Genomic DNA, 22682 nt, shown 5'->3' on the forward strand with positions numbered 1-22682 from the left:
GTGCAGACACCAGTGGAAAATGCTCCTCGCCGCTCTCTGGGCTGGGGTTGGGGAAGGTGGTCGTGGGCAGGGGGGGAGGCCTCAGCATGTCTGACATGTTTGTGGGGAGGCGCAGGCCACCACTGGCCCGGAGCGCAGGGCTGTGGTGGGCTGTTTGTCTGTGTGAAGCTGGCATGGCTCTGCTGCTGCATCTGTTCTCCATTAGGTCAGGGCGAGAGTATAAAGCAGGGAGCTGAGTGCGCTGGGAACACTCTTGAGTCCTGCGTGGTCATGGCTCTCACTCTGTGGCTAAGTGCGCTCTGTCTGCTGGCACATGCTCTACACTGCACCGGAGCGGAGCAGGGAGAACAGCCCGCAGGCATAAAGGTAAGAGAGACACACTTCACAGGACAAGGAGAGGAATACTGAGGCTTTTGTCTCAGGTGTACGAGTCCTGTTAGGTGTGCTTCTAATGCTCATGCAAGACTGGAATATTGGATTCAGAGACACGTTTTCAGGCACAAAAGAAAAAGGATACTGTTTTGTTGTTGTACAGCTTTACAGGTAGAACAGCTTGGCCAACATTATTGTTTTACTTGTGAGATTTGAGAAGTCTGAATGCAAGAGTCTGAGTGAAACAGTGTTCATTTATTGAATGTGTTATGGAAATCTAATTAGAGCTGAATATTGATTTAAGATGGAATAATTTACCAAGTATAGTAAATGTGAAATGCGTTATTTGGTTTTAGTTTGCTTTATTTGTAAACAATGATATCTTACGTAACACTGGAAGCTCAGTAGTGCAGTTAGAAGCCTTTTCTTGGACTGTACTTTGGGAAACGCCACTGTCCAGTTTTGTGGCGCCAAAAGCCCAGTCGTTTTCTTAACCTTTCCGACCCAGACAGACGTATAATTTCTATAAAAGAAACAAGTCTCATTGTGATGGTTTTTACAGCCATGATGCCCTAAAATATGCCCCGCATGGAACAAAATGCTCCAGCTCCTGTGTTGGCGTTTCATGTGGCTGCCGCCTGTTACACTTTAAACTTTGCGGTGGACATTTTTCGCTGCGGACAGTCCTCATGTTGTGTCCAAAGTCATCAAACCCATGTGGATGACGGCTTGAGCAGCTGCGAGGCTTAAGAGGCACGATTTTTCAACCGCACTTCGGCAGACGAAATGCTCCGGATTTCTGGTCCAGATGAGGCGAGTTTGTGCCACAGATGTGCACTTCTCCAGCAGTTATTTGTAAAGTAATTACAGCACGGGCCCAATTATAAGCTTCAAATGCGGCCTGGACTAACCAGCGCTCAAAGGACTGTTTCAAAGGCTTTCACTTTTACCCGCGTTTCCCACCGCCACGGTCACTCGCCTGTGTTTATAATGACATTGAACGCATTAAGTGGGCAATTTATGAGGATCTAGAACACACATTGGCAGCGAAAGAAATAGGATTCGATGAAGAACGTGTTTTATACTCTAAGCATGTGCGCTCATTAAAAGTAGAGTTTTATGAAGAGATAACAGCTGGAGTTTTCAAAGGAGTGACTTGTATTTAAAAGTTGTGACGCACGCAGATGACACCCAAACAGATGTTACTGCCGGCGTGTGAAGCAACTTATTAATGTGTGCTATTAAACCACACCACTGGCTTCAAATACAGTGTCTTCATCTGAAAGTTTGATAGTAATGGAAAACATGGGGAAAAGTTTGGTTATGTGCATTGTGTTGATAATTCAGTGTTTTCCACTAAAAATGACCTCAATAACCAGCCTAATCATTCTTTCCAATCCAAACCCTGGATAAATGTAATTGTGCCTGGAGGAAGGGCATGTAACAGAAAAGATAGAAATATCAATGGAAGGAATAGTCAATACGACATAGTCCAACCTATAAGATTCTCACTTCAGATATTGACTTGGTGAAAGTTAACCATGATTTTCCCTTCCCCAGTATGAAGACCACAAGCAGCAGAAGGCTCTACCTCTGACCAACAGCTTGGTATGTGTCACTATTTACTTCTCACCTCCACAGGATTACCCCGATCTCCCTCAATCCTCATAATGACTTTGGCGGTGTGTCATGGAAATAAGTGAAAATTGCTCTGCGCGCAGGCAGGACAGTGGCAAACAAGCGGAGAAATCTTGTGGGTTGAGGAAAGGAGGTGGTGGCCTTTGTCTGAACGTGCATATAACACTAAACACAATTATGTCAATCCATGTTAATGCAATACCTGGATGTTATGGATGGGGATAATAATACGATGCTGTGGTGACTAAGTTGTTATTTAGAGCTGATAGCAACCTATTCATTTCATGAATAGGTTGCTTTCACAACGCCCCAGAACATTAGGTCATATTTGAGATGAAGGGCAGGAGTCCATTTAACTCTATGGATGATTCACTGTTTTTGAAAAAATCTCAGAAAAGAAAATGTGCATACAACTGTAATGTATTTTATGTCCATAAACCTGCCATAGTTATCTTGTGGCCTAAATGTATTTCAGTTAACAACAATTACAACTGAGGGTATGCACTTACATAATGTTTATTCAAATTAGAGATCCCCATATTCTGAACCGAGACTCAAAACAAATATAAAATGTCATGACTCAACATTGACACTCTTTTGGCGTCTGTTGCTATTCTGAAGCACAAACCCCATACCATCTATTTTTGGTCTGAATAATGTCACCAAATTTCATCTTTATTCATTAACGCTGACAAAGACAACTCTATAAACTATCTTCCGTTTTTTGTTTGTTGTGGACAGGCCCATTCATCAAAAGCCATTTTCTGCCATAGGATTCTGGCCTGTCCTCCACTCAGTTGTACATTATAGCAGGCGTGCCCAAAGTGCGGTCCCTTGGCCAAATGCGGCCCTCAGACCAATTTTTGTTCGCCTTCAGGCACACATCACCACTCACCAGAGATGGTACTTTTCACTGCAGGTTTAATAATTCTACACTATTATAACATCAGTAACTAACATTTTAGTGTGAGTCAGAGCTGGGTTTGAGAAGCCTAACCGTGTGGTTGCATGGTTAAAATCTCTGCTAAATGCACCCAGTTGCAGGTTTTACTGCACTGACCACCAGGCTGTGGCCCTGGTGGTCTGGACACTATAGGATTCTTAGAATATTAGGTCACATGAATGCAACCTATTGCAAAGAAAACACTCCCAACATGAGGCAGTTATAGTCCTTTCGTATTATAGGGGAACGGAAATCACCAGTGAAGTTTTTGTTTCAGTTGATTGCATGAACAGATCTTTTTTTTAGCGTAATGGAGAAGAAGTAGCGATTTGTCATAGAACTCTGTAAACTGCTCTGTTTTTCTCTGTGCTGTCACTTATGTAACCAGCGGTGAAATATTAAGCCCTAGAGCCTTGTTATAAATTGACCGTAAAGTCTAATTGGCAAAGTGAAAGCTGTTGTTTCTCAAAGTGTCACTTCATCTGTTAGGAAAAAGAGAGATCGATGGCATTGGCTCGTTTATGCTCGAATCAATACAAAAGCTGGAAATTGATGAGATGGAGACTGAGAGACTGAAATGGCAATAATTTCACTATTTTTCAAAGAAGCAAGCAGAATATGAGAGCTGGGGTTTTCAAACATTGTTGTAAGTGCCACAGGTAGAACTACTGCGATTTTGGAATCATCTTAGGTTTAGAGTTCAGTAAATGTTTCCCGAAAGGAATAGACGTTTTTCAACATTTGGTTCAGACAATAGGCTTTACAATAGACTTTTCTTGTACGCATTGTGAAAAGTTTCAGGATCACTAACTTTCTTCCCCTGTGGTTGCGGTGGCGTGTCTCATCCTGCAGGCTTTGTTCAGAAGTAAGCGGCAGCTGGAGCGGAGGGGTCCCACCCACCTGAGTCAGTCCAGCCTGCCCGGTTCCGTGTCCGTCAGAGGCTTCCCAAACACCCTCATCCAGGTACGAGTCACAGTTAGTCACTGCTCATCGCACAGAGCCAGAGGCCAGAGGCAGACACGGAGTGGGAACTGTTGCTGGTGTCCCACCGTAGAAGTCATACTGTGTGGACGGAGTGTGATTCACAATGGTGTTTTGAGATAGGGAAAATACAATGACAAATGGCTTTTCAGAATGCATTGTCATCGCCAAACAAGATGTACAAAGTATTCTCGCCCCGTCTATTCATCCCTATGGTATTATAGTCAAGTACTTTAGAGTGCACAATATATTGCTGCAATATCAATCGACATATCCACATCGCAGGGAGCCACAATGTATCACAAACCCTGAAATGACAGAAATGCGGATAATTAAGTTTACTTTAGTTCTTGTTTTGGTTCAGTGTGTGTTTTTTTAAAGGAACGTACAATGTTGAAATGTTTTAGTATCGCAAATATCATATTATATATAAAATCGTAACTTTCTAAAGGTTAGGTTAAAGGTACACTGCGTAATATTTTGGACTATACTGTTGCTCGACCCAGAAACTGCTATTTTTGCAGTGGATAATCAAAGAATAGATCTGGATGAGGACCTAACATGTTTAACTCTCAATTCTACTGACTTTAGTCGACATCTCTATGGAGACGAGCTGGAGACGTACCCACTCCCTGTAAAGTTATAGTCATGTTTTAGCAGAGCTGAGCCGCTCACAGCAAAAGTTTGTTTGAGGTATTTTTCATGGTGAAAATATCTATCATAAAATAAATTCTTGCATTTCAATTTTGTTTATTGGGTGAAATCTTACGCGGTGTGGCTTTAAGGTCAAGGTCATAGGCTCATATTGTGCAGTCCTAATCGTGGGCAGTGAATGAAACCTTTAAAACAGCACAACTATTGATTACGAACTGAAGAATGGATCAGCTGTTGTTGTGTAGGGTCTAGCTTTTTAAGATAATTGTATCAAACTGCTAAACACTTCTATCAATTTTCTTCAGGCCTTTGGTATTGTGGGATCTACTCTAATCATCTGCCATCCCAAAGGGCTCATAATGATTTGGTGACCGCCAGCTGCTATCCAGGCTTAGATAACAAAGCTGTATGCTAATAAGCAAGTATAAAACCACTTATTTTTGGTGTTCATAATGCAGTTGCTTCTCCTGCTCATCTTGCAAGTCGGCATCACACGGTGTACGGAAATAGATGACACACTTGCATCACGAGCTAATTTCAGCTGCACTTATCCAACAATACAGTGCAGAAAGTTCTTAACACTTCAGTTATAAAGAAGCAAAAACCAGGGCCAGTTCAATGCCTTTACAGGTGTTATTATCAGGACGGGTATTGCACACTTCAAGGTAATTTACTGTTTAGGGAAATAAACCGAAAGGGAAGACGAACATCTAATACCAAAATGGTTCGGGGACTCCAAAGACAAAGCGTTCAACTGTGTCCTCTGTGTGTCTGCTGCTCCTCCTCAGGCTGACAGGAACAGGCGGCACCTGGTTCAAGTTGCCAACAAGAAAAAGTCCAAGCGCAAATCCCGCGTCGGCTCCTTCTCACTCCTCACCCACGACAAGTCCACCCCCCTGCAGGTGAGTCTCCATGGAAACGGCAGAGCGCAGCAGCAACAGGGGCGACGCGGACAGATGTGTGCAGCAGCAGCAGTTATGAGAGCAGGCATCTTGTATATGTTGGGTTCACGCTGAAATCTCAAATCGACAGAGAGGTCTCTAGAAAACAGATGCTCTGCTGACAACATGCTGTTCGTGTGTGATTGAATTATAACACGTTTTGACACAACTGACTCTAAGACAGTTTCACTTCGGCTCACTGCTTCTGACAGAACTTAAACGTTACGGATTAAAGTGATAAACTACTTGAAATGTAAAGTGGATCTTCCTTTGCTGATTCAATGACCTAGTTTTGTGGGGATTTCAGGTTATCAGAGCACGGAGACAGACGAGAGATGGACCTCCTAGAAGAGTGAACATCGATCGATCGGGGTCTTTCTCCGTCCTTGTAAGAAAGTTATATGCTTAATGCTACTTTACAGTGCACTGTTCTGTGCCCCGCAGTTTATGACGTGATTGCTTTTTTGTGCAGGGGGACCCCCAGAAAGAAGGCCAGACAGACAAGTCCAATTGATGGGCGAATACAACTTCTTACGTGCCTTAGAACGAAAGTGTGTTGGGATTTCCAAAATAATATTGTTTCATATACTTTATTACTTATAGCTAATAAGGACTTTTTATATATATATGTATATTTCTATTGTTCTTTCTCTGATGTTGTAGTCTTTTGTTGTAATGTATTCTTGTAGACTTTGAGGAGGAAGTGTATTTTTGGCATAAATCATTATTTTATTAGACTTCAATAAAAGGTTTCAGGTGAATCATTGTCGTAACAATCTTAAAATGAAAGCTGGTCTATGTCCATAATGGAAGTGAATAAGCTCAAACTTTCCTGCTCTTTTTCCAGAAGGACTCATTCCCACAGAAGGAGCTGCAAACTAATTCCTACATTAGTCTGAAGGGTTTTTTCTTCTTCTTTACTGCACTTAGGCCTGAATTACACAAAGCAAGTCTAACAGGTACTGTGCTGGCTGAGATGGCTGCTGAATAAACCAGCAGGAAGCCCGCGTTAATTCATTTACAATGCCCTGGCCAGAGACTTTCAGCATCTGTGTGAATAGAAAAGCTCTAATCCAGGCTTCTTTAATGCAGCCTATTTAAAAACCATGTCATACTTGATTAATTTGACTAAGGCCATGGTATTTTGTGATGTTTCTTAGTGACACAGTGGCACAAATGAGGTCTTTTGGACAGCTCTGTTGCCTGTGCGTTACGGCATACAGTAAAAGGCAGCTGATGTCAAAGTGACCCAGTGGTTTGCAGTCCTGTGCAGCAGATGAGCAGACGGGGCTGAGCCTGTGTAAGTGAATGGGATGAGTCACCGGCTCATCAAAGCTTGTGACGTAAACGTGCTCCAGCTCCAGCCTCATATTTCTCTGTTTATGGACAAACAGCGGAGACGGAGAAAATCACGCAGCGTAATGTTATTTATAAAACTGCCACTTCCCGGCAGCGCGTAATTGTTGCTTTTTTTTGTGGAAAGAGGAGGTGATGAGTGGGCAAGTGTTGGGTCTTCGCTCCTTTGACCCAATTATCAAATCATGGAGATTAGCAGGTTGTGAGTCTCTGTGGTGACAACCCGCCACGGGACGCCATTGTGTGATCTGGGGAAAAGAGCCATGTTTTCATAAATGCCATGATCTTATTGCTATATTCTGTGCAGAGGCAGCAGGGAGGATGGCACTGGGCTGTCATGATATCACACACATTGACATGACAGTTGCCGGTGGGACATCACTACCCTGGGGCAAAGCTTTCTCTGGGAAGTGACTGTCTGACAACCTGAGGGACCAGGGTGTCTCCTCGTAAACACATGGGGCATTGCTCCTCGCAGACAGACCAAAGATAGCGAAACATAGGAAACCCAGGCTCATTATGGACGTGATGTAAATGCTAAAGTAAGGTGCGCCTCTAATCTGAACATGCGTCACTGCGTGTGGTCAACACTAAGACAAGCCTGACTGCCTGCTTTTTCCAGTCCTCGTGGTCGCTTAAATGCTGCGTGGCATTGTTCCCACTGTGTCTAATGCCCCAGAACAAAGACGAAGATAACTACCCCTAATCTATATGGCTGTGGTAGGAACTAGTATGTTCTGGATTTTCCTCAAGAAGCGCAGACCAGTGTGTGTGTGCAGTTAGTGGCTTGGAGGAAAAAATATCTCGTCTCCAGAGCTAGAAACCACAGGGTAAGCTAAGTATTAGTTTCATGTTGACAGGACGATCTCATCCCAAAACATCAGGCGTGTGGGACAACAGGAGTAAACAAATTCGACATAAACTGAAGTAAGGCAGTAAGGCATAATCACTGTTTGAAATTATACATATATTTAAGATTAAGTTCAAAGCTTGATAAATTCAGCAAAGCACATAAAAACTATATCTCACCTGGGTCCAATGCCAAACTCTGTGCACTAACCCTTCTTTTTAAACTTCAACAATAGGGCGACAGTGGCACAGATGGTAGAGCGGGTCGTCTCATGATTGGAAGGTCGGGGGTTTCGAATCCCACCTCCTGAAAGTGCACATTGTCGTTGTGTCCTTGGGCAAGACACTTCACCCACATTGCCCCCAGTGTCTGCGTACATTGGTGTATGAATGAGAGTATGAATGGGTGAGTGGATCCTTGCTGTAAAGCGCTTTAATGTAGGTGGAAAAGCGCTATATAAGTTGAGACCATTTACCAATAGTAACTCATCAATGAACATGTGAAGCCTTTGTTCAAATGTAAACTACTGCGTGTACTATTACGTAACAAGACTCCAAACTTTGCCTCGGATATGATTTGTGTGATTGCCAGTCAGGACGAGGTGCTTTCTCCTCAGCATGCTCAGAGTGCTGCATGCCGTACTCCCCCGGTGTGCCTGGCCTCAGACTGTGCGTCCCTGCTTTCGGGCACCGTCTCTGGCTCTTTCCTCTTTCCTCTTCATCTGCCACGTCTCATCTCGTCAGGAGCAGGGAGTGGACTGTCCCTCGACACCTTCTCTCCTCTGAGGCCACACATCACCTCCCAAAAAGTGCCAGTCCAACTCAACCTGTCAGAACGGCTAAAGAGGAGCATCATTTAAGCCTGTGCGCGGGGAGACAATCCACAACTTCTTGGCGTCATCGTAGTGTCAAATCAATATTTCAACACGCTGACCTTTGAGTTGGAGAGGAGGCTTGTTTACGAGCCGATACGGAATGAATTGACTTTTGCTGTGACACAGCAAAGGAGGTTCACTTAAGAGATTCAGAGCATGTTGTACAATTAGACTGGCCTGAAAGGTTTTGTCAGCAGCTAATGATCATTTAGCAGCAGGCTAGGCTTTAATCTACAGGTTTGTCTTTAATCTACAGTTAAAAGCTACTTTTAACTTATTCAATGCACTCTATTGTTTAATAAGTAACATGTCTGCTTGTTAATGGTCTATTGTTATGATCTGGGCGTGTTTTATTAGCATAAAGATGGAACCAATAACAAAGTAAAAGCCCTCCATAGCACAAGTCTTGCCAGCTGTTAAATGATCTTTAATTGCTGACAAAGCCAGCGCAAATGATGGCTTGGAACCTTTGTCTACGATGGAATGTTCCTGTGAGATGGAGAGCATACACATAACTGGGTTTGGCGATATACAAATATAAAATCAAATCATATTGAAACATCATCTAGTAGGGGACATCGAGTAGGAGAGAGTACACAGCGACAAAAAAAACATTTTATGTTGAGCTGCTCATAAGGAGCATGTTTTTATTGTTGGCAACAATAAAATCCAAAATGTTCTATTGTAGAAATGGTTAAATCATCAACTGGACTGGGTTTTGGTAAAGCTGTGGACGTTTCACTTCTAGTCACATCACTCAACTAGCAGGTCTTTGTTCTGCTCTGCTGCTGAGTCAAGAGCAGAACAAAGACCTGCTAGTCTTATTTTGTCCACTCCAGTTTGGGTAATAGTGTCTTTTATGACCTAAAGAGCTAAGAAGAAGCTTCAGTGACTAGAAGCGAAACGTCCTCAACTTTACCAAAACCCAGTCCAGTTGATGATTTAACCTTTCCTAATGATGGATTCTCCCTGGATGAATGAGAGCCTTCACAAAATGTTATGTTATACCTTTAAGGTCCAGCGCTTTATTTGTCATTATACAATAGCTGTACAACACTATTTGTCCTCTGCATTTGACCCATCCTTTGATGCCACTGGGCCAACCTGAGGAGTGAGAAACCGCATTGTCACAGGAAAGAGTGAACTCTCAAGAGAAGCTTTACCTGATCATTTTCATCATGATAAAGAATAAATAAAGATATGGTTTTCCGTCTTATCAACCACCTCTTAACACAAGCTGAGCATCGTTTATGTCGGGTGTAGAATGGCAAAGGTTTTGAAAAAGAGGCCATGCCGAGTGGATGCAGGTGAAAAATACAGTTCGATTTGTTAGTAATTCATCTGCGTAGCTGTGAGGGTGATGGATGCCTGCTGAGTCATAGGAGCCAATCTCTGCTGCGCTCTGTACATTAAAGAAGAAAATATTGCTGAGTCTGACCCACTGCCACTGCCCACCGTACAGCTCCTGGAAAGCTGATTTATAAAGAAAGGAATAGTTCCTGACAGGCAAAAAATCTATTTCAAAGCTGGAGATTAGAATACTCAAGAACGAATAGGCAAAATGCAACATACATAACTTTCTTCGTCAACATGCTAAAGAACAAAACAACAACAAGATATTCATGGATGGATTAAGATTAATTTGATGGTAAGGTCAGTCAAGTGGAGTGGACAGGAAATGTCTCAGGGGAAGGAACAGGAGGCTGGCAGCAAACAAGAAGATGGTAAACTAATCAAAACAGTTTATACCTGGTCAAACTGAGGATATCTATGGCATATATGCATTCACAGAGGGTAACAGCTGCTTTTTGTTGCATTCAATCAACTCTGGTTGGGGCAATGGGGACAGGCAACTCAGCACATGAGAGAAACAACATGTGTTCTGTAAAAAATCGCATTCCTTAGACTTATAAATGAATGACTGTGACTGAAGTACTGAGCCTCTGGTTGCCATGATGTTTTATAACTCTTTATCAGCATGCCTCTTCATCTTTAAAAGTGCCATCCTCTCAAAATAAGTGTCTCCGTCTCAGAATTTCTGACAGAAGTATGATAAAGATCAGTTCAATAGAAAATGGAGCTTGAGGAGCGTAACCAAACAAATAGAAAATGTTCAGAAAATGTGCAGCTCAAAAACGTCCACACATTTATCAAAAAGTCCTGGGGGACAAAAGGCAAAGAGTGAATAATGTTTCATTTCAATCCTTCACTGCTCATCGTGGACTCAGAGTCTGGTTTCTCATTGAATAAAATAGTAGGCTACTTATAAAGACTGCAGCATACAGAACGGAAGACATATCTTGTAAGTGTAACAAATGACATATAATCATGGACCAGGGCTCAGCACCTGGGCATGGACCTTTTACTAGGTCTTCTATTGGAATAGAGCTGGATCACCGTCTACAGAGGCTAAAGACCGCCATCTTGTGGTAGTTGAAGCAAGTACAGCAACAATGAGATCTAAAGGTTGTTTATTTATGTTTTTGCTTTACCTCTTTTTATTTTCATTCACACGAGGCAGAGTCCAGTTGAGGATTTTTTTTTTTTTCAGTGGTGTTGTTTTACTTGGAGCAACACATTGTCTCTTTCCACTGCAGCATTCACCGTTTGTTGCACAAGTTTTTCATATTTTTCGTTCATTCGTGTTATTTTAGGATGGTAATCACTGCACTCATTTGTAAGTTTCCTTATGTCCTCAGTGAGCTTGTTTTTCTCCTGTATGATGCGGTTATATTTGAGCCACTGCACGTCCCTGGCCTTTTGGATCTTGACCACGGTGTCTTCTGCGGCAGTGATGGCATCGCTGTACTCATCCCTCTCCTTTTGGGCGTTTTTCAGCTCGTTTTCCAATTGTCGGTTTTGCATGTAAACCTCCGGCATCATATCAATACACTTATCATCGATCAGTCCCTTTTGAACCTTCTCATGCCACTCAGCCTGGAAGCAGTCCAGAGTATCAGTCATCCCCGCCTGAGACAGAAAACCGCGTAAAAAGTCAACCACAGCTTCCTTTTCACCCGCAGCATTTGCCCCTTTGACAGACAGAGCCTCGGTCTCCGCGTACAGCGCTCCAACATCAGCGTCTTCTTGCGGTTTTTCTGTCGCTTCCAAAGCGGTCTCCTCTTGTGATGACCCCCAGTCGTCTTCATAGATGTCCTCGTCAATTTCATCTGAAGTATCAACTTGCAAATCGGTTTTAATTCCACTTTCATCGCCCATTGTGTGTGTTTTGGGGACTCCACTTTGTCGTGGTTTGTAGCTCGTCGCTACGGCAACGGCGACAGTCAACGCGATACTTTACGAGATTTCCCTCTGCTCTCCCGTCAGCAAACAAATATGGCGGACTACAAGGAGGCGCCCTTGTCCACTCGGCCCAGAACTCTGGACCCAAACGACTATTTCAACCTCTCACCAGAAAAGAGACGGGCAGATGAAGAGAGGGCGGCACTGCGAGCAAATCTGAAGAGACAGTATCAATTGCAACTGAACAACCCGCTTAGAAATCAGCCCATTGTAAGTGGCTACATGCAAGCTAGCAATGTCACCATTAAGCTGTGTTGACTTCAAACGGTTTTAGCAGAATATAACTTGTAATGTATCTGTTATTTTATCAAAAACAAGATAGCCTAACCCTAAGTGCAGTTTGCTCATGTGACCTGCGTTGGATTTTTGTCCTAGCACTAGCTTTTCATGTAGCCTACATGACATATTTTTTGTTTTGGTCATTCATGCAGTATATAATATATATTATGATACCATACAGTCCAATTATTCTAACTCCATTGCATAGTTAGAATAAAAATACAGATAATGTTCGCTATCTACTGTATGTTTACATGGTTAACATTTTGTTGTCACACAGGATGATCCAGCGCTGTCTCGATGGGTGTTTGCCCGTGCCAACCCCTACTCGCACTTCCGGCCGACTTTCAAAACATCTCTGCTGGGGTTTGCGTTTGGAGTTTTTCCTCTGTTTGCTCTCTACTTCATCTTCAAAACAGACCGGGTGAGATAATGTCTTACACCTGACCTGACACTCCTGACCACCTTAATGTACCCATAGGCCCCTGGGCTTAAATAGAATTGTAGGCCCCCGCCTCCCCTCAGCGCAAACCCTAACTCCAACCTATAACCCTAACCCTAAATCCCACAAAAACCCCAACCCTGCTCCTCCTACATGTATCCCTCTGGGCCAGGTAGTGCGGGCCTACTCCAGGTACACACATGGGAGCGCAGCACAATCATCGCATACCACAAAGTGAAGTGATTGACATGAATATCCATTAACCACCTTTTTTTTTCTTAATTCTGATAGGCCCATGACTATCTACTATATCAGTAGATATAGTGGCAATATCTTATATCTTCCAACAACAGGTTATTACAAGGCCTCTCTGGGTTACCCTTGTGTAGGACTGTAACATATAGGATTTTCATTATTTTTTTTCAAAAAAAAAAGTTAAAGCATTAAAACGTCCGGGTTTATGAGAAATCCAAGATGGTTCACCGTTGAAGTAGGTCTGGAGATGTTTGCTATTTTCAGTAATTTAGTTCCAGTGCATTTGCTAAAAAACAAATCAAAAAAGAGAAAAGATTCCTGCTGCATTGTTTTTTTCACATTTTATTTGGTGGTACATTTGGTGTATCTTTTAACTTAGCCAAAACAAAATAGAATAGTGTCAAATAGGGACACAATATACCACAAAAAATATTATATTGCAGTATTAGGTGATGGAATATCCGTATTGCAAGAAGCCACAATATATCGTAAAATCACTGAAGTCTTCTATCTGTCTGAGAACGACACATTTTTTGTTAACTCAGCTGAAAGCCTAAAAGTGCATTGTGCATATGTTCAGTTTTAGTTATAATTTTAGCCTTGTTTTGGCCCTGATTTAGTGTTTTTGAAGTCTTGTTTGACTCCATTTGCTGACACTACTTGGAATTACTTACAATTAGTGTTTAAATTCAGTGGATCATAGGGTGTTTCAATGGTTTGGTAAAATACCACACGTTTTTTCATCATTGCACAGCCCGAGTGTCAAAGACTAAATGTAGGAAGATTTTTTTGTTGTAAAATAAAAGTTACTAGGTTTATGTCCCAACAGGGGCTTCCTTTCACATCCAGTTCAATTTCATTTTTGCTCCCCTATTGTCATGGAGATTCACCCTATAATTTCTGGCCACTCTAAACTTGATATAAAATGTTTCAATAGCCACGCTGCTCCTATCACGCTTGTATCACTGTGTGGTGTGGGATGATTGTTGAAAATAAGACTTGCTTATGAAACACACAGTTGAGAAAAATATCTTCTCAACTGAATCAGGTGATATTACGACAATGTTGCTATGGAAACTCTAATCCACAATGCTATGTGTGTTACAGGAGCGGAAAGAGGAGCTGATCAAGAGTGGGAAATGGGACCGCAGGCTCTGTCTGTCAAATTAAGCTGCTGTAAAAACTGCAACTTGTGTTCTATGTATGTAATGATTATACATTTAAAATAAAGTTCTATTGTGAATATGATGGATTTTTTTTGTAGCAAAATTGACAACAGCACTTTGTTAAAGGCAGGTACTTCGAAATATAAATCTCATGTTGGTAAAATTGACTTGACTAACGTAACATATTAGGACAACATATAAAATTAAACAACATATTATTGGATACAAATGGCTTTATTATATATTTGGCTTTAGTTTTACAAGGATGCATGCTTACATTGACATTTTTTCTTTCACTTTAAAAATGATATGTTTCCTCATCAAAAACATAGTTGTGTTTCATTAACGCATGCTTGAGTAATCCTGCACACTGTACTCAGTCTGTCTCCTTTACAAGACTTGAACTCCCTCTTCCACAAGCTGGTGTCTTCCTTCACCAAGAGTATTCTTCCTTGTGTTTAAGTCCATGCACGCTACCTTCATTTCAACGCTCAAATTACCTTCACTACAGAACCTCCGTGATAATAGCTTAGCTTTTTATTTTACCCCCCTGCCGTCAACAATCATGTTTGTTTGTGTGCACAAAACTTAAGGCGAAAGAATCATTCATAAGTTACCATTGTTAAGGCCTTGTGTATAAAAACAAAAATCCCTATTTTTAATGATAAAATGCAATACTTTCTGAAAAACAAATTGCTTCTTTACAGGAATCACTCAATGATAGACATGGTTAATGCCAGAAACACGTAATGTTACTTTAATACAGATCGTGATGGATTGGTCAAAAATAATTTATAATTATTAGAATTTTTTTTTGTATTTCTCTTGTTAGTCATTAAAGGGAATTAAAAACTTAAAACTCCTTAAATCTTTGCTCAGTTTCTTTGAGAAGGCACTAAATTGTTGATTCGGATGCGATTTCTCTCTACTTGTGGCTGGGTCTGAAGTTGGGATTGAAGTGGCTGCGTAGAGGTTCCCAGCACTGGTAGTAGGTCTTGTCCAGTCGTTGACAGGTCTCCAGTCCCCACTTAGTCACGGCCATACTGAAGGAGGACTCAAACATAAACGCCTGAAAAAACAACATCAATTTCAGACCACGGCTTCAAAGTGTCATCTTCAAAAAAAAGCTTTGTGTTCATTATTATTTTACCATTGTTCCTTCAGCGACTCGCTCAGGCTCCAGATCAGCCATGCTGTTCTTCTCGAAGCAGTATGCATCAGGGCCATGTGGGGTCATCATGCTGTGGAGACTGCCCCCTCCAGGCAAGAAACCCTCCTCTTTAGCCTCATAGTGGCCCTTGATCAATCCCATGAATTCACTCATGCAGTTACCTACAGTGGCAAGAGGGGGGAGCTGTTAGACAACACACCAGTGCAGACGCTCCTGCAAAGCCTACGCCAAATATGACAAGAAGACTGTATATAGCTGATAGCATGCAGATAACCTATGATCCCAAGTGGCCAATATATGTGATTATATGAATTTGTCATGTACCAAATTAAGAATCAATAACAAACACGTACCAATGTAACAGTGCAAAGCCTATAACACTAAAGATTATTGTTTATATTAAGTAAATGAGTGCATTCTCTTACGGTGGTAGTATGGAGGACGGAAGGTATTTTCCGCCACACCCCAGCGAGGGGGAAAGATGACAAAGTCAGCAATGGCAACACCAGGCTGAGTGGACTTGGCTGTCAGTACAGTGAAGATGGACGGGTCCTAGAGATTGACCATAATGAGAGGATTTGTTATTTATGTTATGAGTATATACACATTTAACTTCATGTGATATATTTACTGTATCTCACCGCATGATCAAAAGCCACGGCGTTGATGGCCATGAACTTCTCCAGGTGGTATTTGTAAGGCGTGTAGTTCCCGTGCCAGGCGACCACATTGAATGGAGAGAAATCCTATGAGCAGAACACAACACAAAACAAACATGACTAGTCTAACCAGGCAACGAACACAAATGATATTAAATTGAGGTTTTTACTGAAGAAAAGGAACAATGAATAATGTCTTTGTAATCTTAAATTCTCAGAGAAAGTACTTCTTGACATAAAGAGAAAAAATAGTGATAATGAAAAGGGTTGATTGTGAAAGAGGCTGCGCTTTTTTTCTTCTTCTTTTCATTCCCCTGTTCTTTGTGATTCACGGCTCCAGGTATTATGATGTAATTGGCTTCCCAATCAAACTTTCCCAAACTTTGAGCATTTTGACGCGCGCAGTAGCACAGTTATCGGGGAGATAGCGGGCGCGGTAACAGTAGGTGCAGAGATATTTCTTTATCTTTGATTGTTAAAACCACAGCAATTTTATATAGCTTCTCTGTTCTGATAATGTCACTGTGAAAAAGACATTCAACGGCGGCTCTGAAATCAATATAGTTCATTACAACTCGAGCTGCCTTTTCAGTGACCTCCATGTTCTTTACACACTCAGACACACACAGATAGACACACATTGTGGAAGAATACAGACCAACTTTCTCTCAAATAAAGCCGTATATTAACATATACTTTAGTTAAATCAATATGATCAATGTGTCTATTATTCTTCCAAATACAAGAAAGCCATGTAACTGTCTATTGTGAAGATTGTACGCTGTCTACTGTGGTAACCTGAAGCCCATTAATCATTAAAATGAGAATATGTAGATATATATAGAGGTGGGCAATGTGTCTTATAATTTATATAATTATTTTCTTAGAGCCTAAATCACAATATTTATCAGGCATCATATGCACTAACTACATTGTTATTGCCTTAGACGGCAACTAAAGACATATGCTTCTTCTGAATGTTCACACTTCTTTGTAATAGGTTAAATCCCCTGTCACTCACTCAAAGCCTGATGGAGAGCGGCCAAAAGGAGAAGTGGGACGTGAAGAAGTGTACTGTTTATATTTAAGAATAGGGCTAGATTAAACTAAAAAAATAAAATGAAATAAAAGAATCGCAATATGTTGATTTTTCTTGACTGCGAGATCATCACAAGGATTTGTTAGTGCCTTAGCACTTAAAGCAGAACTAAGCAACGTGTTTACCTTGTTAAATCCTTTTTGTAGTTCCCCTGGGGGTAATACAAGCGTTAATGGGCTGATTGGGTGGTCTTGCAACTTCACTGCCTCCGGGTCGGTAGTGCAATACACACTAATAGAATCATGAAGACGAAGCTAACAGGCTAACGGGCAAAGCTAACTGTGGGCTAGCGCCACTTTAGCAGTATTTACAGCCAAGTTTGAGTGAAAAAACAAATCTCCATAGTGTAATTGAGTAGTGGCACAATGCATCCCTCTTTCCCTTTGTCTTTGCTGTCTTCATAGTATTTTACTTGGACAATTAACAAGTAAAAAAAAATGCTTATGCTTAAGTTACTTACTTCTGCTTTAAAGTTCACAGTAATTTGTACTACACTGCTAAGTAAACCAAATTAGGTTAATTGGGCCTTCTGACGGCGATGACAATATGTTATATCAGAAGACCTCATTTTTATCTATTTGTTTATGTGGTTGGGACAGGGACGACTAAAAGCAAATTATGGATACATTTGTGTCAAAAGATATTGTCACCGCTGAGTAAACGTTGAAATGAATGGATATTAGTGCGTGATGTACTCCTACAATAATGGACGCACTATGCTTGAGCTGTAGCTGTCCACGACTTCAACATGGAAATAAGTGTAACGCCTGAATGTGTGAATGGAATTGTAAAGCTATTGTCCTGCTAAATAACTCCAGCCCACAGAGAAGGCAATCTTCTCAAAACTATAGAAACTGCACAATTTGATTAATACTGACAGGGACAAAGAAAGAGCGCTTGCACTTGCACACATACGAACACATACGCACACAAAACACAAACATATTGGTCCAGTCAAGCAAATAATAAGTTAATTTGAGCAATTTCAGAGCTCAGCGGGGGAACACAACAGCAGGAGCGGCAGCATCTTCCCTAAAATGAAGTCCCACATCTTATTTTCTTGCATGTTACCCCTCTAGCCTGAACATTAACGCACTGAAAGAAGAGGACAGGCTGACAAAACAGTGTTGGGTGCAACCGATAGTTTGCAGTGTTTGACCCCTGACCTACCCACGAGCAGGTAAATGGCTTAGTTTTGCTTGGGGGAAAAGAATCTTGCCTAATCATTGTTATCGCAAATCACGTAAGGCAATATTTGTATCGCAAGAAGCTACAAAATAACTGAGGTGATTGAGGCTAAAACAGCCGAAAACAATAATGCATGGTGACTTCAAAATGTAGAAAAAGTGTGGTTTTAGCCATGATTTTCCTAATGTACTTCCCCTTCAGCACAGGTTTAGTCTAGATTTTGTGCAGAGTGACACGTCTTCCAATTGTACGCGGCCCCTTACTTTCCCATATCTTTTATTAATGCCCTCGTACAAACCGCCTGTCACACATTATGTCCCCGATCCAATTACGCACCCAACAGGACATTCAGAAAAGGGGGAGGATCATGCACAAATTAATGCTTTACACCAGGAAGTTTTTTTCCCCTTCTTCACAGGTACACCGCATGTAACTCCAGAAGGTCTTAACTAATTACGAGTGATTAAAGCTCATAAGGGAGCCGGAGCGGAAACACATCTCCACACTTCGATATTAAATCATCAGGGAGGGCAATCCAATCGAGGGGAACGGCTAATGGATCACACGCGCCACTTGGACGGCTTCCTGTTAGTCATTGTCATTGCGGTGTTTACTGAAGCAAAAACAAACTTAACAACGGGGTAATAGGCCAAGCACGCCATATGTGTCAGCGCCCGTCTCTGTGTGTCTGCGTGTGATAATTGAGATGAGAGAAATACAGAATAAGAACCTGTTGGCAGGAGAAGAGCTTTCCTTGGTACTTGTTGATGACGGTGTAGCCGGTATGCACTGTGCGGTCCTCGTACCAAGCAGCCGGGCACAGGAAGTCGCGGGGGTTTGCCAGGCCATTCGCTCCTGTGGTAATAGTAACAATACATTGATCTTATTTTCTGAATCCTCTCCCTTCCCCCTCTCTACTCACTATGACAAATAGGAATATAAGGACAACATGAACTGGAGAGAACTACGATGGGTTCAACCAGTATTCATATCCATCTATTTATTCCTGTGATCGCCAATAGCAGAGCCCCCACTTGGTCCTCAGTCAGTCCAAAGCAGGTATTATGAAGTAGTTTGTTTTCTGCCTTAGGTCATAAATTACAATGAACATGCTCCAGTGTATGTTCATAAATACAGTAGTCATGTTTATCAAAATAAAGCCTCAATCCAAGCAGAACATGCATTATTCCATAACACAACACACTTTATAAATGTTCAAAAAAGGGCAATGATTGAGAGCAATTGGAATTTGTCGACAATTGCTATATATATATAAAAACTTTCTGAAGCCTCTGTGGATTCAAACCACCTCTTTCCAGTTTTTAGACAACTTCTTCCTCGAAAAGTTCTGCAGCTCATGGTAAAGCGTGACGCCATACAGTATTTCAGTGCATTCACAAAAATCTATATCGGAAAATGTGTGAATTGATCCAGGAAATAACAGTGATTGTACAGAAAAGACTTAGCAAACTCTTTCAAACACCATTAAGTATACGCACCGATGGGTCCCAGGTCAGGCAGTTCAAAATGCGCCCCGTACACTTCCAGTATATAACCACGGGTTTCTCCGTAGACGTCCACAGTGAAGCGCATCCCTTGCTGCAAAGTGAAGATTGAGAATGTAGGTAAAGCCACAAAATACACAGTTGTTATGTATAAAATAGGGGGCGCGATGATGCTGAGTTGACCCGAGTCCATTTAATATGTGCTTGAGAAGTGACACACTCTGCAGTCACAAACTGTAATGGCCAGTCATTCTGTATCTATAGCCTATTTCTATAGTCTCTTTATTTTAGGGGCGAGTTAGGGAGAAGTAGTAATGTCTTTCTAAATATCGTAAGATAGCAAAACGCACTCACCTGGATGACACAGATCTCGTTCGGCTCGACCATCATCTTTCCAAACTCCGTGGTGATCAGAAGATTGCCCTGCTGCGGGACTACAGAGACAAAAAGAGGCTTAGGGAAAAGTGGGAAGGCGAGGTACGCTTTCATTGTTTTGGAGATAGGTGAAAATAAAAACATCAGCGACGCTCACCGATCAAAAAGTCTCCATCTGAGTTGTTGAAGCACCTAAAAGATGAGAAATCCAAATGAGGACAGGAACCTCATATGAAAATATACTTCAAGCGTGATTGTGTGTACCTGTCTGTCATGGAAGTGTTACAGGTGTACATATGAATGCCGATGCCGTTGCGAGATTTGGCATCGCCAGCACCGCAAATCGTGTTGAGACCCTGCAAAATAACAACAGACAATATTTGAGAAGTGGAAAGCTAAAAAGAAATGTAAAAAAGACAAAACCATACCGCCACAAAGTCCACTTTCTTGTCCAAAGATTTAGGGATAGTGAATGGGAGCCACCTCAGCTGTGTAAGAAATGCATATTTATTATGTAACAGCATCTCAATAAAACAATGCTATCAAGCCTTGTATTATTATCAGCTGCTGCATAATACACAGCCGCATATGCATCAAACAGCAGCGCTCTGTTGTGATTAGGCTGATGTGTGGATTCATCATTTTGTGTCAGGCTACTTAATCTTTCTCTCAGAACTAGGGAGCAATACAAACTGCATTAATTGTGTTGGAAGACCACAAGGGCTTTGATTAGGGGAAAACCATGAAAACTCCACTTAGCTGCACCTTTGACAAACCCACTTGTCCATTTATTAGTCACACAGTATAGTCTTGTACTCAATATAGTCAAATGTTCTTAATGTTCTTCTCTTCGTTTAACTTGTGGTTTTATCATCTCTCTTCATTCAAAAATACTCTGAACATTTTGTCCTCAGAGTGTGTTAATGATTTTAACACATTCTGAGGACAAAATGTTCATTTGCTTCTGAACATATTGCAGAACTAGAACACGCCACATTGATGGACATAATTCTAACATCACTATAAAGTAGTTATACCTTTTTGACTTATAGGTGTATATGATAAATACCTGGTTAGGATCAGGCTCCACCTCGTCCCAGCTCTCAGTAATGTTTCCACAGTACACAGGAGTAAACGGCTTGTGTTTGACAGATGGAAGAATCCTATACAGCCAACTGCAGAAGGAAAAACAAACAAACAAACAAACGATTAAGATTGTGAGACAACTGTGATCAGTTTTTGATCGAATAATGCTTACCTTCTCTTATTGTTCGGCCTTGGACAGGTGAAGGCGGAGCCAGAGAGCTGCTCAGCGTAGAGGCCATACGGGCACACCTGAGGATTGTTCTGGACAGAAGCAGAAACATTAGTGTAAATAATTCATCAACTGCCTTTGGTATTTGGTGGGGCTGCACAATATTGTACCTAAATGTCCTTAATCGAAAACCTACATTGTGGATATAATCCTTATTGCATTTAGCTTCTTATGCTTGATTTAGCCTTATGTTAAACTTACACTACAGTAAAATGTGCTGCTCTGAGCAAGTGCATCAGAATTTGAGTCACCTGTCCATCTGGCAATGCCCCGGGACAGCGAGGGTCTTCAGAGGAGAACTCATTCCCAAAACCGCTCATGTACTGGAAAAGACAGACACTTGTCAGACACACAAGTTCAAAATGAAAAATAAAGTGCTCCATGGAGCTTCATTGTGATGCATGATAAATGTGCTCATGCTGGTGATAATTAAATTTGAGGCTTGTCATTACCGCTGGTCTTTTTCCTAATTGTTGTCATATTGATTCACATTAGATACATGATGATACAAACTGTGGTGATGCGGGATGTACCACCTCCCTCTGATCCATTAGCTAGTGTTATTATTATAAGACAATTATTTTTATTTGTTTTGATCAATACTACATTCATATTGTGCTGTCTTTGTGCTTTATTATATAAAATTATTGTTAGTTTAGTGTTTTAGGACCACAGAGTCTTGCTGAGTCATTGTGGGACGGCAGCAGCTAAGACATGGATGTTTTCCACATGTTGTGGTCACGTTTATGTACATGCCTATGTAGCAACTTTTAGCACAACACCAAAATAAAGGTTGGGGTGGCCATGCAACTGCGCACAGAACATTAAAAAGCATCCGACACCTTACATTAGCACATTTATCTACTGAACACGGACATAATATGAGTCTCGTGTGGAGTCTGGAGTCACATCTGGGCCGCTGCTGAATGCTGCTCTCTGATTGGACAGAGGCAGCGCCACCCTTCAGTCAGCGCTCAGCTGTACTTAAAGATACTTTTACGCGCGGCACACAGTTGTGGCAAACTTCAGCAACATTTCTCATCGCGTTTGCATTGTGCATGGCATATGTTCAAGACACCATGATCAACGTTGTCTTGCCCATAGAGCGTCACATTAGCCTTTTAAACAGACATGTCAGTAGGTTTGGATTTGGTGATTAAGATACACAGAATAAAGACATCTAATATTTAAAGCCTATTTACTTTACTGTCGTCTTACCTTAAGAGAAGCCATCGTGTCCGCACTCCGATGTCTGAACAACTTTAGGTCTGTTAATCCTTGACTAGGACCGGTGTGTAGTCGTTGCTCAGATGCTG

The 22682-nt window shown here is 41.6% G+C and overlaps 3 protein-coding genes across 3 annotated transcripts; 2 read left to right on the forward strand and 1 right to left on the reverse strand.

Moving 5' to 3' along the window:
• The first annotated feature begins 204 nt into the window (after positions 1 to 204).
• Positions 205 to 6239, forward strand: LOC306978017 (uncharacterized protein). The gene is made up of 6 exons (XM_079576475.1): positions 205 to 366; positions 1933 to 1980; positions 3806 to 3916; positions 5377 to 5490; positions 5837 to 5917; positions 6002 to 6239. Exons 1-6 carry the CDS (start codon positions 271 to 273, stop codon positions 6041 to 6043), a joined length of 492 nt encoding a protein of 163 aa, XP_079432601.1. The 5' UTR covers positions 205 to 270; the 3' UTR covers positions 6044 to 6239.
• Positions 6240 to 11911: 5672 nt separating this feature from the next.
• Positions 11912 to 14131, forward strand: ndufb4 (NADH:ubiquinone oxidoreductase subunit B4). The gene is made up of 3 exons (XM_079575850.1): positions 11912 to 12122; positions 12472 to 12615; positions 13996 to 14131. Exons 1-3 carry the CDS (start codon positions 11946 to 11948, stop codon positions 14056 to 14058), a joined length of 384 nt encoding a protein of 127 aa, XP_079431976.1. The 5' UTR covers positions 11912 to 11945; the 3' UTR covers positions 14059 to 14131.
• A 255-nt stretch (positions 14132 to 14386) lies between these two features.
• On the reverse strand, positions 14387 to 22680 carry hgd (homogentisate 1,2-dioxygenase). Its single transcript, XM_079576542.1, has 14 exons — positions 22585 to 22680; positions 21618 to 21689; positions 21310 to 21398; positions 21121 to 21226; positions 20480 to 20539; positions 20316 to 20407; positions 20209 to 20243; positions 20031 to 20110; positions 19671 to 19770; positions 18902 to 19026; positions 15867 to 15971; positions 15651 to 15777; positions 15205 to 15386; positions 14387 to 15123 (listed from the first exon to the last, which is right to left on the reverse strand). Exons 1-14 carry the CDS (start codon positions 22597 to 22599, stop codon positions 14980 to 14982), a joined length of 1332 nt encoding a protein of 443 aa, XP_079432668.1. The 5' UTR covers positions 22600 to 22680; the 3' UTR covers positions 14387 to 14979.
• Between the last annotated feature and the right edge of the window lie 2 nt (positions 22681 to 22682).

Source organism: Gobius niger (genome assembly GCF_951799975.1).
Source record: "Gobius niger genome assembly, chromosome: 18".
In the NCBI taxonomy this organism is placed as follows: domain Eukaryota; kingdom Metazoa; phylum Chordata; class Actinopteri; order Gobiiformes; family Gobiidae; genus Gobius; species Gobius niger.

Bases quoted from the DNA above. Each gene is read 5' to 3' on its own strand.
- ndufb4 (XM_079575850.1), top strand. From the start codon at position 11,946: ATGGCGGACTACAAGGAGGCGCCCTTGTCCACTCGGCCCAGAACTCTG. The intron at 12,123-12,471 runs GTAAGTGGCTAC...GTTGTCACACAG, and splicing joins CGCTTAGAAATCAGCCCATT to GATGATCCAGCGCTGTCTCG. The intron at 12,616-13,995 runs GTGAGATAATGT...TGTGTGTTACAG, and splicing joins TCATCTTCAAAACAGACCGG to GAGCGGAAAGAGGAGCTGAT.
- LOC306978017 (XM_079576475.1), top strand. From the start codon at position 271: ATGGCTCTCACTCTGTGGCTAAGTGCGCTCTGTCTGCTGGCACATGCT. The intron at 1,981-3,805 runs GTATGTGTCACT...CTCATCCTGCAG, and splicing joins TACCTCTGACCAACAGCTTG to GCTTTGTTCAGAAGTAAGCG. The intron at 3,917-5,376 runs GTACGAGTCACA...GCTCCTCCTCAG, and splicing joins TCCCAAACACCCTCATCCAG to GCTGACAGGAACAGGCGGCA.
- hgd (XM_079576542.1), bottom strand. The intron at 21,227-21,309 runs GTAAGCATTATT...TTCCTTCTGCAG, and splicing joins AGGCCGAACAATAAGAGAAG to TTGGCTGTATAGGATTCTTC. The intron at 15,972-18,901 runs GTTCTTATTCTG...TTCTGCTCATAG, and splicing joins AGCTCTTCTCCTGCCAACAG to GATTTCTCTCCATTCAATGT.